We start from the raw sequence: 15,545 nt of genomic DNA, 5'->3' as shown, positions 1-15,545 counted from the left end.
GACACCAGCCATGCTAGTATTATGATTTTTATTTGCACATCCAGTGCATAAATAAAGGAATTTCTTTGACTTTCAGTGGGGAAAAAACATGTTAAATCTAAAAACAGGTTCTGGAGAAACATACTGAGCAAGTGACCGTACTAAATGAGTACCCTTTAACCCTTACTTCCAATTTAATAATCACCTCAGAATTTAAGTCAGCACGACTGTGTGAAACAATTTTCAGCACTAATAACTCTGGCTCAGTTGCTAAAACACACAAAGAACCCCAAACAACCAAAAAGGTAGAAAATTGACTTTTAAACACTGTAGGAAAAATGCCAATAGCCTGTTAAGACATAAGTACATCGCAGTGGCAAACATTTATTAAAATATCAAGTATGTTTCTTTTGATTGTTATTTCATGTAGTTCCATTTTTAATTATACTTAGATTTTTATTAAACATTTGTGGTTCTGAAAGTAAAATAGGCTAATTTAAATCTAAGTATGCTTTCTCATAAATAATTGGAAAACATTTAACGTGAATCTGACTCAGATTGTTGAAACTTGGGCTGAACTGCCACTTGTACATAAGTTTTGAACAATATGAAGAACACATGAATAAACTATGAAACTAAAAAAAAGGAGCAGAATATATGAGATGAGGAGAAATTTGATTGTCAATGCTAGACAGAATGGAGAGAGGCTGGACAAGTACACTAAAGCATTGTTATGAACCATGGTAATTGAATTGCTTTATGTAAAAAAAAAAAGTAAGCAGAGGGGGGCTCTGTTAGTACTGTCATTGACCCTACTTGAACCAAATAAGCACAGATATAGTACAAGACAACTAAAAGACACAAAAAMCACTTGAGACTCAATAGCCACAAAGTAAAAGCAAAATACACACAAACACAATGGATGTGAGTGGGTTTAACAATGAGCTACTCTGAGGCATAGATGTCTCTCCCCACTCTTGTTTACACCCAGCTTGTCCCGCTGCACTGGTGAGAAATTTGAGAAAGAGAGTAGAGCAGGAAAGAGGGAGGGGGAATAGGCTGACTCCAATTCCCAAGCTCAGAATCTCTCACATTTGAAGACATCCCACAGCAGCAACACACAAAAAGGAGTGAGATAAAAGCCAGTGAGGACGCCTTTGTCTCTGTTGTCCTGCAGGCACGAACACCATTGGTCCACGAATAAGTCACTCTGAGCACAATTAGTATCAGAGGAAAAGAAAAAAAAACTGTCGGKGGGGTGTTGGTGGACTGAAATGAACCAGGGGAGATAGAGAGTGGAGAGGGGCTTGGCAGGACCTGTCACAGTTCATCAATGCACTGGTACATCGCATCTGGCCTCCGTTCTACTGAACAGCACACACTAACACACACACACACAAACAGAAATGGACTTGCTTGCAGAATGAATGGAGCACATACACACCGAGACACAAATAATGACAACTGGCACTAAAAATAAAATCCCTACAGACCTCCAGTCAATGCTGCACACACTCAAACAGTAAAAGCACACTCTCGCAATTCTACATTTCTGTTAGTCACTTTAACTAAAGATCAACCAACGCTAAACTGCACACATTTGGGGTGTTTTATATGCATACACAAACTGTAGAACACATGTCCGCTTCGCCCATCTTTGAGCACAATCTGACGCCCATTCTCCAGATGTTTCTTGACAAAGGCTAACCAAGCTTAAACGAGCATGCCCGTGTGTGCATGAGGCTGCACTTCAAGCCGTAACAATGTCTTTGTGTCCGTCTGTCTGCGGTGTAAGAAAGAAGCCAGCTCACTTGTGACAATGTTAGCCAACATGATGTCAGCGTGTGTAGCGCCTCTGGCTGAGGGACACCTGATGTGGCCTTCTCCAGTCTTGACCTTGGCCAACCTCACAAAAAAATAGGTTTCATGGTGCGATGCTTAGAAATCGCACTTTAAATTTTTGTCCTCAGCTGCTCCTTTATTGGGTTTTATTTTATGTTTTTTTACAAACGCTTTGACGGCCAATTTGAAGATGATTCACCCTGATTTGATTGGCTATCAAAACCGTTCATGCAAAGGTAACAAAAAGCAAAATTACACCATCCACAATCATTTTCAAAAACAGAAGAACTATTATATCTGCATGTGTAAAGATGAGAGGACAGAGCATGAAATTAAGCTCTCTGGCTCACATCAAGCAACAGCTTACTTGCCTAATTTAATGGTCAGACAGACGCTCGGCTGGAAAATGAGACTGGACATTAAATTCTCTGTTGCGCGAATGAATGCAAAGCGAAACGTATCTGGTCGGTAAACAGAAATTTCACAAAGTTAAAAAGGACTCGTCTGCAAACCGGTCCTAACTCTGCACTGCTGCCATAGCGACGACACTCAAAGCTGAGTCAACGGCGTTACAGACAGGCAGGCGGCTCTTTAGCTCGCAGACAGAAATAACTAGCTAAAAAACACCAGCAGCAGCATCGTGTACAGCCTTTATTAACAGCACAAATCGCAGCAACATATGTGCAAAACAAGTTCTTAAAAAAGAATATATTTCAGCAGACACAAAGTACTCTCCTCTGGCAATACTTTCATATACAAACCAATTACAAATACTTTGTGACATCAGATAGTTATTGCAAATGGATTTTAATCTCAAACAAAAACAGATAAGGTCGTTGACCTAAATAGTTTATTTACGCTAATGATCATCTGCTAAGCTGAAAACTGCATTATTATTATTATTATTATTATTACAGGATTTGCTAAATTTCTATCCCCTGTAATACACAATTCACTGTGCTAGCTCAGAGCCAGCACTCCAACAAGCTGATAATACAAAACTACACAATTAAATATGCATGAGGTGAAATAATAGCAGCACACAACTGTAGCAATGTCACACTAATACAATACACACAAACATTCACATCTGGGCTCCCTCTACTGAGCTTCCCTGCAACATACGACAGTGTAATGAAGCACAAAGCACATACTGCTGAGGCATCTGGCGGAGGCAAAGACAGAGTGGCAGACAAAACAAAGAGCAGAAAAGGAAGGAAATGAATAAAAAGAAAAATGGGAAACTAAATTGAGGAAAGTAAAAATGGGAGGTAGAGAAAAAATAAGGAAAATCAGGACAGCTGGGAGAGCGTTAGGAGGACATGCTCGAAAGACAAAATAGAGAGACGTTTAAGCTCAAAAGCTTGCTGCAACCAAAGAGAGCTAAAGAGAATTTACGTGCACAAAAGGTCATCGATGCAGGTCAACATTCTGACTGCAGCGTGTGTGTGACCCGAGGGGAAAGCATGGCAGAGAGTAACAGTGGAAGGGGGAGAGAGGAGAACAAATGAAAGGCCGGGGACAACACAAAGCAGCATCTTAATGATGAGAGGCACTAACAACGCCAGTGGAGAGACGGAGAAAGATGAGGGCAGGGAAAGGGGCAGAGAATAAAACCCAAATGAGAAGCAATAAAAAAAAAAAGTCAGGAAAGTCTAAACCATGAAATGAAAACAATGCACACAGATGGAGTCAATAAAAACGATTAAAAAGAAGACAAAAAGATGGCTATCACAAAGCTTTTACAAAGACTTTTACAACTGCTGATTTGACGAAAAGCAGCACACCCCCTTTTGTCAGATAAGTTTCAGGAAGAGAAATGAGGCGAGACTTCTTTCCTAAATGTCAAATGTCTTATGAAGTAACACATTTTCAGGCTTTTTAGGTTACAAAGTGAAAATATTATAAAGATTTAAGCTACAATAATCAAACCATTTATGAAGAAAAGGTAATGCTAAAATATATACAAAAGTGGCTTTATTCTAATTATGGAACTAAAACAATGAAAGATAGAGGTGGGGAGAAAAAAGATTGATGATGAATTGACATCTGGCACAGCCGACATCTGTGATTCACTGAATAAATTTGTTTTTTTTTCCCCTCTGCACAGTCAGCTGTACCAATAAACAAACACTCCCCAGAGTCAGAAGGTAAATGGTATAAGCAGGAACACGTGTGTTTTTAGCAGTCTTGAAGTGATTCTAAAGAAATATGAAGAGTGTGGCAGGAAGAGGGGAAAAGGAGGAGGGGATCGATTAGCCTCACTCTCTGCAGTGCTGCATCCACTGGGTGTGTGCAAGTGTTTTACTGGGTTTGTATGTGACCCAACTGCTGGGCGCCACCAAGTGGTCAAACTTAAACCCGTCATTTGCTAAAGATAAACACCCGTTTGCAAGAAGAGATGAAAGAACAAGTAAAAATAGATGAGAAAATACTCCTGTTTTTATGAAGACAAGAAAAACAAACAATGAACTTCAGTCGTTCTACAGAGCCATTCTTTCTGTGCAAAGTTTTTCACATATAAACAGACAAATGAGTGCTTTTACCTCTCCTTCAGTTCTAGGAGGCCGAATGCTGGACAGGTGAATAGTTTTGTATTCTCCAGAGTTAAGCTTGACCACCAAGGCATCAGCGTTGACCACCTGCATCACCTGCAAAGACAAAACAGAGTCAGGAGTTAAAGCAGCTAGAACTTCCCTAAGGCACCAACACATCATAATGCTTCATGAACATGAAGGTAAGAACTAATTAAACATCATTGGGGGAATGACACACTCCTCCAGGGTAGCTAAAACACTAGAAGTGCATTTTGTTGAGTGAGGGAGTGAATAAGACTAAAAAATTGAAAATGAAGGAGCAAAAAGGATAAAAGGAGAAGAGGAGACCTGTTTAAAAAGGTGTGTGGAGGGGGGGCAGTGCAGACTGTGTGCCGTCATGAGCAGGAGGCAGTGAAAGTGAGGTAAGGAGCGAATCCCTGAGTGACTGAGTAAGTAAGCGAGCTAAGGCGTCCCAACAGGCCAGTGGGGTTTGGAGGACAGGACGAGGACGTTCGGTTACCAAGGGGATTGGCAGCAGGGAGGGTGAGTGGGAGAATGGAAACAAGGTGTGAGAGGAAAGGCTTTAAAGGAAGAAATCTGCATAAAACAAAGGCAGAAATAAGTGCTGGGCGGTATACCGTTTTGTACTGAATACCGGTTTTATTTTTGTTATATGAATTTTTTGAATACTGGACATTCCGGTTTAAATAGCGGAACACTTCGTCGCGGTCACCAGTGAACTGTTGTTTCCCAGGGGACATTTTTCCTTGCTACACCGCTATGTGCGTTAGCATGCTAATGTTGGAACAGCTAGTTGCAGCCGCGGGTGGCGATTCCGCTGCTTATATTGACTGACGTTTAAAAAAACATCCCTTTTTCACCGTCGCTGAATGTAGTAAACACCTCTTCRGTGACGTGCACAGTTAGATTTAACGCGGTTAGTTAATATGGAGACGTTATGCTGATGGAGACTTAACGTGGTTCTATTGTGAAAAGCCTGCGGGAAGTAGTTGTGGAAGTTGGAAGTTGTGGAGTTAGAATTGACTGATGTGCAAGGTGAGTCGTGCTGATAAGCTTTAATAAATAACGTAAAACAATAAACCCGATCATGATCTTTTCTTAACCCTCCTCCTTCACGACTGGACCAAAATGCGTGACTACTGTCTCCAACCACCAGTCAGAGAAGAACAGACACAGAGGGAAACAGCAACACAGACAGAGGTATAGTAAAAGAAAAAAAAACTCAATAAGCAGGGTTTGTACATTTTATTATCAGCTGAGCTGTGATGAAAAAAAAAATACCGTCAAATACCGTGAAACCGGTGAAAATGTTGAAAATACCGTGATATAAAATTTTGATCATATCGCCCAGCTCTAGCAGAAATATATGCTGTCTTCTGCTCAGTGCTACCTTAGAAACATCTAGCTTTGGAGACCAATAGAAGTATAACTATACTCAGGGTTGCACATAAATTTTTTGGTCTGGTTCTCAGGGGAGAACCTGGGGTTGTTGCTTGGTGCTCATATTTTCCTTAACTCATTTAACACATTTATTTAGAGAGTAGGGGTGTAACGATACATCAATCTATATCAATATATGGATTTGAATGGTTCATGATTCAGTTATATCGAGGCAAAATTAAAATATCGATCTATATCATCATTATATTCTCCATGAGATTCGATATCATCTGCCCATTTAGCACAGTCGTGTTAGATGGGCAGACGATATCACATTATATCGATCGCAGACATGTGAACTGAATCGAAATCATATCCTGACAGACTTTGTGATATCGAGAAATATCGAATCGTTATTCTAACATATCGATGTAATATTGTATCGTGATAAAGCTGGTGATTTACACCCCTACTAGGTGTCAGAGCATCTAACATCCCCCTGTTCTGTTTTATGACTCCTAGCAGCTGGCAATATCTCGGGACATCATGCCAAATCAGTTTTTTTGTTTTGTTTTGTTTTGTTTTTTACTCTGCATAAATTTTGTAAACTACCTGAGTGGCCAATATGGGCTGACCAATGGGCATACATCATCTCAATGTGAACATTTCATGTTTAAATGTTTGTTAGATTACACATGACCCTGAGATGTACAGCTCCTGTAGTTTGGCCTTCTAGATCTTTGGCCTTGTTTAAACCAGCTTTCCACACTCTCCAGACCAAGCACCAAATATTTGTCTTTTGCACAGAACAAATGTCTTATTTGTTAGGCTGTTTTCTTCTTTAAAATATTATTTTAGTCAAAACATATTATATTTAGATGATTTCAGCTCATGTAATCATTTAAAATTATTTATTCTTTGTATTTTATCATTTATTGCATTACATTTATCTCAGAGCAGCTGTGTCACAGTATGATTCTAAAAATAAACATATTTAGTACATCAAGAACCTTGTACTTATCATACAATTGTGAAGAATGAAATTTGTGTATCTTTCTGATAAATTAAAATAACATTTAAAACTCATTCACTTACAGAACATTGCAAGTTTTTATTGTTTTTTTATTTTTTTATTTTTTTGAATTGGGGAGGGGGTGATGTTAAACAGACTCATCTTTGCTTTGACATGGGGCAAATAAATGTTCTTCTGTTAGAGGTAATATGGTTTAGAAGAACTCCAACAGTGAATCTCACAGAAAGACTCAGCCTGCGCACGCTGAGGCGCGTTCCGTCTCTCAGGAGGAGGGAGTTTAGTCACTGACGCAAAGTTGGTCAGATCTGTTCGATAACAACGCTCTGAACATATTTTTAATATAAAGTTAGGTTTCACAGATCAAAGTCTCTGGTAGTTAAGGAGCAAAGTGCAGGAGGAGATGTCAGGACTGATCGCTGCAGCTGCTGCTTCCACTGTCTGCTGAAAACTGCTTTCACTGAAAGTCCCGCCCTGCTCTGCTCTGATTGGATAAAACGGCTCTGGAGTTGTTCTGATTCGTTGAAAGCAGTGTCCGTTTAATCCTTGTGCATCAGGGTCCTGCCCCCCTCTCATTGAACGACGATCCAGTCACACCAGTGAGGCTGGATTTTTTTTGTTTAATTTGTTTGTTTTTAAAAAATCTGGTCGCATTTGTGACCCTGCCTGCTGTTGTTTCACAATCTCAGGTACAATCTTAGATACGCAAGGAAGCTTTATGACATTCCATCTGGTGCGCTTTTTCTTTGATTGTGCATGCGCACCACTTATGTGCAACTCTGACTATACTCCACTCTGTGTGGGAAAGTAAATAAGTTCTGCGCAAAATCATATAAGGATGGTCAAAATTACAGCCATAGCTCACAAGAGGGCTTGATTAATCAAGGACTTCACTTGTCAAGATTTGACCCATTCTGATTACACTAAATAAACATGAATCTCGAGAAATACCAATAAAATTGTGCGAAAATGGATTTTTAAAAACATTCTGCTTTTACCTTGTAGTAAAAGGTACCATTAGACAGAGATGGAAAAGGCATCCAAACCCTAAGCCTTTAAGTAGGCCACTTGCATGAGACGGAGAAATCAATCGCCCAACACATGTTGCCGCCCACACATGCTTTCAATGGCTCCACTCATCATCACTAACTGTGGCTCAAATGCAGGCTGCATCCTCAAAAAAGGTCCTCAGTGTGAGAGGTGCTGCTCTGAGCCGTGCATCAACGACAGTTTGGAACATGTGAGGATTTGTGTGACTGCACCGGTAGTAGTTGCAGAGAGGTACCAAAAAATGAATTTCAGTTCAGGCAAAAGAAAAGTTTAAACTTCTTAAGTTAATACTGCAGATCCAGCTGTGTTGGCCTCATTGGGAGAAATAATTTTCTATGAAAACAAAGACTACCTTTGCATTCGCCACCAGAGAACAGAAATTAGACCAACCCACGTGCTAAATAGGCTGCCCACAACACCAGCMAAAATACATCATATACTAATCACTGAGCTGAGTGGGAGAGATACACAGACATAGGGAGGGGGGGAGTGGTGTAATAAAGGGTAGGAGGCGGGGCTTCCAGTCAGAGACACACACATACACACACCGGGCATACACAACCTCTCACTGTAACAAGGTCATTTTGAGGCCTGCCCAAGTAAATAAAGTGCAAGAGAGAGAATGTGGCGGGAAACAGAATAAAAACGGCTCAGCATTTACAGGCTAATTATCAGTCCAAGGAGGCAAGATGAGAGACGCATTGAGTGGGGGGTGGGGGGGACACAAATCAACGCACAGGAGAATAGAAGGAACAGAAAAGATGGAACGAGGCGGAGAGACGGAGTGTAATCTCAGAGCAAATATCACAGGAACAGAGACAGATGAAAAGATGGAGAATAGATAGAAAAATGGAGCAGAAAGTAGCTGCCACGAGGGCAGAGCGAGCAGGCAGGAAAGAGAAATAGGCTGGCAGCATGAGTCACTTGTCTAATCTGACGCAGTAGAGGCGGGGAGCTACTGCCACCCTCTGCCCGTGGACGACATGACAGCTGCAGCAGCCAAGATCAGTCATTGCGCAGGAAGGATCTTGGCTACTGATGAGGAATGTGTTGGTTGACACTCCAATCTATTAAGCTGGTCTCAACCACAGGGACAACCAAAGGCTTCGCCAGGACTTACTCATTAGTCAAACGGTTTTACCTCCCTTGATAGCAACACCTATGCTTTCAGTTCCTTTGTTGCTGCCAGTGAACACATTTTGTCAGCCAAATTACAGAGTTTTTACAGAAACTTGCCGTATTTTTAAATGGAGTGAAAACACTTCAGTGTAACCCCTGAGCATTCAAAGTTTGTGGTAAACCTACTAATTACAGAATATGAAACCAAACATTAAAACTATTATACTGAACTCTAATGGTGCAGTTTGAAAGAGTTTAATCCAGTAGTTTTCCAATGCAATTCTGAAATGCTGGTACAGAGTTTATGTAAACAAAGCACTTAGCTGAATCTGACATGACTGACCTACAGAAATTTTAATTTTGTGAAAGTTAAATCAGTACAAACTGGAGACTGAATGTTTACAAATCAGCATTTTTCTTGGTTTTTGTTCAGAAGTGAAATAAAAAAAATCTTTCATTTCACTTTGGGATATGAAACAACTTATGGAAAGTACAAGAGAGAAATAAACTCAGTTACTGATTCCATCACACTAGTATTGATACAGTGCTAGAGCTGGTATCAATAATGTCAATATTTGTATCGACCTGCCCATCACTAATGGTTTTAGTCTGTGTAGGGAAACAAATTTGGTGGAACTGGACAAGCATGGAATCAAGAAAAACATTTAGGTGGAAATATGGTAGAAAAAAATCTGCTGCTAAAGGCAAAAGAAAACAGAAATAACAAGTAATACAACTTTCAACATTAAATAAGAGATTGAGCAGTTAGACACATGGCTTCGACAAAATTGTCAGATTTTTCAGTCCCACATAGCACAGTTTACCTCTTCAGTCTCTTCAGTTGTGTCCTCAGAGAAACAAATTCAATCACAATTTTTGCTTACAAATTTTAATTTGGCAAAAAAAAAAAAAAGAATTGTAACAATCAAAGTCAGAAAAAGATTGGGTAGATTTATTTTCTTTACCATTTTTTTGACCGGTCTTCCTGACTTTGCAATGACCAACTTTGAAACTACATCAGCAAATTACCTTACTTAATGTGGTTTTGATCAAAGCAAACAATGAACCATTGATACTGCAGTTTACACAAGATCACCTTAGTGTGCCATTCTGCAAGTTGATGGTCACCCGGAAATAAGGGCAAGGGGAATACCGGAGCACGGCTTACTTCTGCATCTTTAGGGCCAGCAGAGACAGGAGGGCAGAGAGGACAAAGTCAAAAAGGGAGGCACGTCAGCTTGATTGACTTGTGGGAATTGGACCTGCTCTACCTCTCCGTTTATCCGTCACTCAGGTAATAAGAAGTGAAAAGTGGGGTGGACGACAAGAGGAGAGGAGTATATGATGATGGGATTGATGGATAGATGTGTCCTTCCGAGAGTGGAATGCTGCAGTATTACCTCACGACAAATGCCACAGTGGGGCCAGTACAGCGGGGCAGTCACAGGCCTGAGTAACCTTATGACTAGTCAATGTGCACTGAGCTTTAAGAGAGATCAACCAGTAGCACAGTCAGCATGACGGCTTCCCAAGACAAGTGCCATCCAGTTTCGAGTTCATATATTTCAAGTTGGAGTCTTTTCACCGCACTGAGAACTTTGCGAGCTCTTCATGTTCTGGTAAACCTTTCTATTCCAAGGTGAGAACACAACAAAGTCACGGCACGCCCACAGCAGTGTCCCAGAAGTTGCAGATGGCTTTCCAAGCCCTTAAACTAAGATGGCAAAAACAGTGGTAAGGAAAAGAGACGAGGAAATCCCACAGAGATCCAAAACTGCTTTAAGACTTATCAGCAGTGCAGTACTGCAGGAGCAAAAAATATTGGGTATACATATTTTTTTTATGTAAAATTCAAAAGAAAAATACTCAGCAGTCTCATGTCTTATACAAGCACCTCGCACTGATGACATAAATGTTTCATTCCTTCGATCCTCTTCTCTCTGACTCAGTGAAAAATAAAACCACAACGTACTGTTCCGTTTTTGTGGATTTTTTTTCTTCGTGTGCAGTTTATCAAACTCATTCTGTAAGCAGATTGCCGAAGCAACACCTCTTATGTAACCCTCAGGCTGGTTATGAATTTTTTAAGCTGCTAAGAAAAAAAGTTCGGGGCCTAGAGGGAGCTAACAAAGAAGAAATGTAAACTTTAATAGAAAAGTATGTATTCTTTTAGTTTGTTTTAAATATATTTTGAGCAAAGTCAACCTGTGAAAGTGTTCTCAGAGGGGAACATTTTGATGCTAATGTTTTAAGGCTTCCAACCTGGAAGTCAGAACCTATATTGTGTCATCTTATTGTGACAATTATATTACACCTTACTACCAAAACGGATCAAGCGGTCAATCTTCTCTGGTTTAAACTAATGTGTTCTGACAGCTGGAAGAGTCTGTGCCCCCCCCACCACCACCACTTGATATTACAGAGACTTCCTTTTATCTGAGGCTTTTGTCAATAACATTTAAAGTCAATATTTCTAAACCTTAGCTTTTGGAAGTTGCTTTGTGATGTCGCTTTGGCCGGCAATTTGGCCTAAAATTTACCAAAGTATTTTAACAATTTTTGATTTATTCAGTAAAAGCTGTAAGTATTGAAATAAAATGTATAAAGGCTTTTGTTTCAAAGACTTAGTTTTCTGCACTGAAGTGCTGAAAGGAGGCAGTCAAATGAAAAAAGAAACTAGTTCACCTTTTCCACTGCAGTCAAGTCTTACTAATGTTTTACTAGCAAGTCATATAGAACAGTTCATACCCCACACCTGCTCTTACTCTAGTTTTATTTTTAAATGAGTTTTTTTTTTTTTCTACAAAAAGAAAAGCTTGTAGTTGAGGGCCAAAACATGCTTTTAAGAACAAATTAAGCAATAAAAAGTTCCTAAAAGGACAGGGCTAATAAAAGCCAGTTTAAGACCTCACCTTGGCAACAAACTGTCTGTCCTTCTGGTCCAAGTTGGCTGTGGGTGCCACGTAGTCTTTCCAGATGCGGACCTTGCGCTCTTTAGCAGATCTGGTCAAGAATAAAATCAGCTTCACTCATAACAGGCCATCAAAATTGTGATGAAATAATTTAAAAGTTGGCTGCAAAGCTTTACAAAACTTCAAAAAAGTGAGAAATTTTCAACACAAGCCTAGAATAACAGAAGTTTTATCTCAACGGTTTACATTAAAATAAACTGTGTATTATTTGTCCAATTTAAGCCAAACTTTGAATATTTTTTCAACATTATTTGCTTTGAAACAGTCGGGTCTGACAATAAACAGTTGTATGTAATTAAGCTGCACAAAAAGGCACCAAATATTTATTGGTCTGCATGAGTCTCTCACGTTACTCAGAGAGTTTGTTGCCAATATATCAGTTCAGAATGGAAAAATCATGCACAGACACCAACAGAGCAGCGTGTCCGGCTTCCAGCAAGGTCAGCAGTTTATTTTTGTCTGTACTATTGGAGAAAAGGACACTATTCACAACAGTATGTTGCTTTATATCTGTGCTTGTAATCTGAACTTGAAGAGTCACAATGAATCTTTATTAAAAGCAGCTGGAATCTGGTGGTAAACTGGATTCGTTCACTCCCTTTAGGCAGCTGTAACAAGATAACTTACTATTCGCCACCTAAAATGCACACGTTTTATAAGAAAAGTATCTAATGAGTATATACATAATATATACAAATTCCAACCAACTGAAAAATATGAGGACAATAATTTGTTTACCCTGTAACGTTATCTGTGCATCTACAAATACGTACCGTTCGGCCGCTCTGAGTTTCTCAGCTCCCTGCGTGTAAACAGCCATAGACCAATCCACACAGCGTGCAAAGCCTTCCTTCAAAAGCAGCTCTGTTATATTCCCATTCTAAGACACAAGAAAACAGGCACAGACAAATGCATGACTAGACAAAGTCCAAATGTGTATGATGCCGTCAACTCAAGGTTCTGATATCTGTAGTTTACCGGATGAAGGATGGTCCCCAGTATGACCTGGTTGTGGCAGCTCTCGAGGATGATCTGAACGTCTCGCTGCAGAAGACGGGACTCTGTGAAGAATTTGGCCTCGGCTGCAAATGGCTCTGGTGTTTCTGTACCATCTGCTTCCCTCTTGAATGTGGGACACTACAGAAATAGACACAAAAAAAGAAACTTGCAAATTAACAGTAATGTCTTTAATCAAAGCTTTTCTCCTGAATGAGCCGTTTTCATCCACACTCCGAAAGGTACATGGTCATTTGCCGTAACTTCCAGTCATCAACCAATAACTAAAGGAATGCATTTTGAAAATCCACTCTGAAGATTTCAATCCCCAATACTCACTTAACTGAAGTCACCTTGTCTTACTTACAAAATGTAATCTCTTTTTGAGTGCAGCAAAACAACAGATAGATGAGCACAACAGGTGTGATAAGCCTTTGTACAATGAGACAAAAAACACCTTGAAATGGATGTAATATCTTCAAGTAGGAGATGAGGAAGATTAGTTATCTTGAGTGGTCTATTGGCAAAGCAAGACTGGGTGAAAGAGATTGATGGGGAAATTTAGTTACACAGATATGACACTGGCAGAACAAACAGACTAAAGAAGCGAGACAGAAGAGCTGGTACCCCTAATGTCTTTTTAAGATTAAACTGGCTGCATTAAAATACATTACTGCCAAAGTCATTAGGTAATTGAAAAACAAGACGGGTGCAGATGGAACTATAAAAAAGGATAAAAGCAGTTAGCATGCAATCACTGCACGTGTCAAATATAGTGAACAGTAGTTACCTTAACACCAGACAGCATAACAGTGACCAAGTAGTAGTCGGGAAGCAGCAAGGCACGAACAACGCTGCCGTCACGCACATGCTCGATGATGGCTAAGGGGGAGGAAACAGAAGCATGTGAGGGAGGCAAGCAGAAAACATTAAATTATGATATTCTGACAGAACTTAAGTTGTAGCCAAGGTTGTGATCCAGTTTTGAATGCTTTCAGGAAAGTGCAATGAAACATCACGACTGAAGCCAAAGCACAAACATTTCGGATCAGCAGTTATACATCATTTACCCAAAAGTGTGCCAAAAATGTTTCTGTAAAAGGTTTGCTTTTTGGGAAGCCTTGGCTTATTTTCAAACTGTACCTCACTTACAGCAATACTCCCACTAAACTTAATCTTTACTAGATACGAACGCGCTTTTTTGTAACATTATTTCATGTGAGCCAACTTCTGTTTACAAAGTTTTAAAAAAAGGCAGGACCGTGTTTACAGAAACTACTATTCCTACTAATCTCTTTATCAAGAGTAACGCCCATGATTTTCCAATAAAAACTATCATAACTGAAGTGATTTTGAATATAATTTGTTCACTAGTCTGTGTTTATTAGAGGATAAAACTTGAGAATGGGAGATAAACTCGTATTCCAGACTATTTTGGTGCTTCAACTGGACTGAAGCACCTTATTTTAAAATAACCCTGAATAGCTACTGAATGGTAAGGACAGGAGATGAAACCACAAAAAAAGTCATTCCCTGTTCATTTTCCCCATTCAATTAAAGGGTTGTGAAATGAGCTGAGCCTCTGTTCCAGTCAATCGTCTGGAATAAATGGAGTAGCGCATTACACCTCGAGCCGGTCAGAGATGAGACTTGGAGAATGTGCCGGTGAAAGGTAGCAGAACAAAATATCCTGATCTAAAACTGCATTTCAGACAGACATCAAACACGAGAAAACAGAAGTACAGGTAACGAGGGGTTTTAGGCACCATTTATTTATTTTGTTTCTAAGTATTTTAGTAAAAAGACCCCTCCCAAACTCATTACCATTGATGGGTTTCTGGTGCAATGAGTCCACAAAGTTGCGAGGGTTCTCTAAGGTGTACTTGAGGTCGCGGATTGTGTGCGTGCCACCACCCTCGCTCCACATGCCTTTCTTGGAAGCCTTTGACTGGTCCTCCAGCTCACAGAGCCTGGCCTGCTCTGGACTGGAAACAAAAAATAAAAATGTTTGATGTGCAATAAACAGAACAACTGAAGAACTTGTTAAATTCGAAAAGTTAGCAATAAAATTAAAATGCAATGAAGTGTAAAAGCTGTCAATATTTAGCTTTACAATTATCTAGTATTTGTTGACTTCTACAGGAGCAGAATGCAATCCATTTTAATGTAGGCATTCAAATTTAAAAGTATGGCACAAAATTTCATTAAACTTTTCAGTTGCAGAGTGAAAGCTCACCAGCTCTGGACCTGCCGAGTTTATATTGAGATTATAAAACTGAAAATGAAATGTATTTCTCAAAGAAAACCAAAAGGAAATAACCCCACCAACTTCATAAAATTTTGTTTAACCAAGTAGAGTTTGCCACTTCTGAAAATTTGCAACTAAGGACATTTAATTAGGTCACCCAAATTAAAAAAGTAGCCTCTAACAGGTTTTAAATAAGCAGTTCGCTGATGTCCCCTGTCACTGAGTGCTTTGAATAGTGAAGAGTAGTTTGTTTAGATGATTGTTTTTCTGGACTGAAACTGAACAAAGAATCCATATTTTTGGTGCAATATATTCAAGTAGGTATGAGTTACAATGTGTAAAAACAGAGTTTTGTTTGTTTGTTTTTTTTT

At 39.6% G+C, this 15,545-nt stretch overlaps 1 protein-coding gene across 1 annotated transcript in view; it reads right to left on the bottom strand.

The window, feature by feature from the left end:
- snd1 (staphylococcal nuclease and tudor domain containing 1) overlaps positions 1 to 15,545 on the bottom strand; it is a 173,169-nt gene that overhangs the window by 146,530 nt on the left and 11,094 nt on the right. The window contains exons 5-10 of the mRNA XM_014004184.1: positions 14,751 to 14,911; positions 13,717 to 13,808; positions 12,909 to 13,067; positions 12,704 to 12,810; positions 11,871 to 11,961; positions 4,368 to 4,472 (exon numbers count right to left, since the gene is read on the bottom strand). Coding sequence (XP_013859638.1) covers positions 4,368 to 4,472; positions 11,871 to 11,961; positions 12,704 to 12,810; positions 12,909 to 13,067; positions 13,717 to 13,808; positions 14,751 to 14,911 — 715 coding nt within the window. The remainder of the gene's footprint in view (positions 1 to 4,367; positions 4,473 to 11,870; positions 11,962 to 12,703; positions 12,811 to 12,908; positions 13,068 to 13,716; positions 13,809 to 14,750; positions 14,912 to 15,545) is intronic.

The sequence above is a fragment of the Austrofundulus limnaeus genome, unplaced genomic scaffold (assembly GCF_001266775.1).
Source record: "Austrofundulus limnaeus strain Quisiro unplaced genomic scaffold, Austrofundulus_limnaeus-1.0 Scaffold22, whole genome shotgun sequence".
NCBI classification, from domain to species: domain Eukaryota; kingdom Metazoa; phylum Chordata; class Actinopteri; order Cyprinodontiformes; family Rivulidae; genus Austrofundulus; species Austrofundulus limnaeus.
The sequence above is the reverse complement of the archived record's forward strand: the minus strand, read 5'-3'. Positions and strand labels throughout refer to the sequence as shown.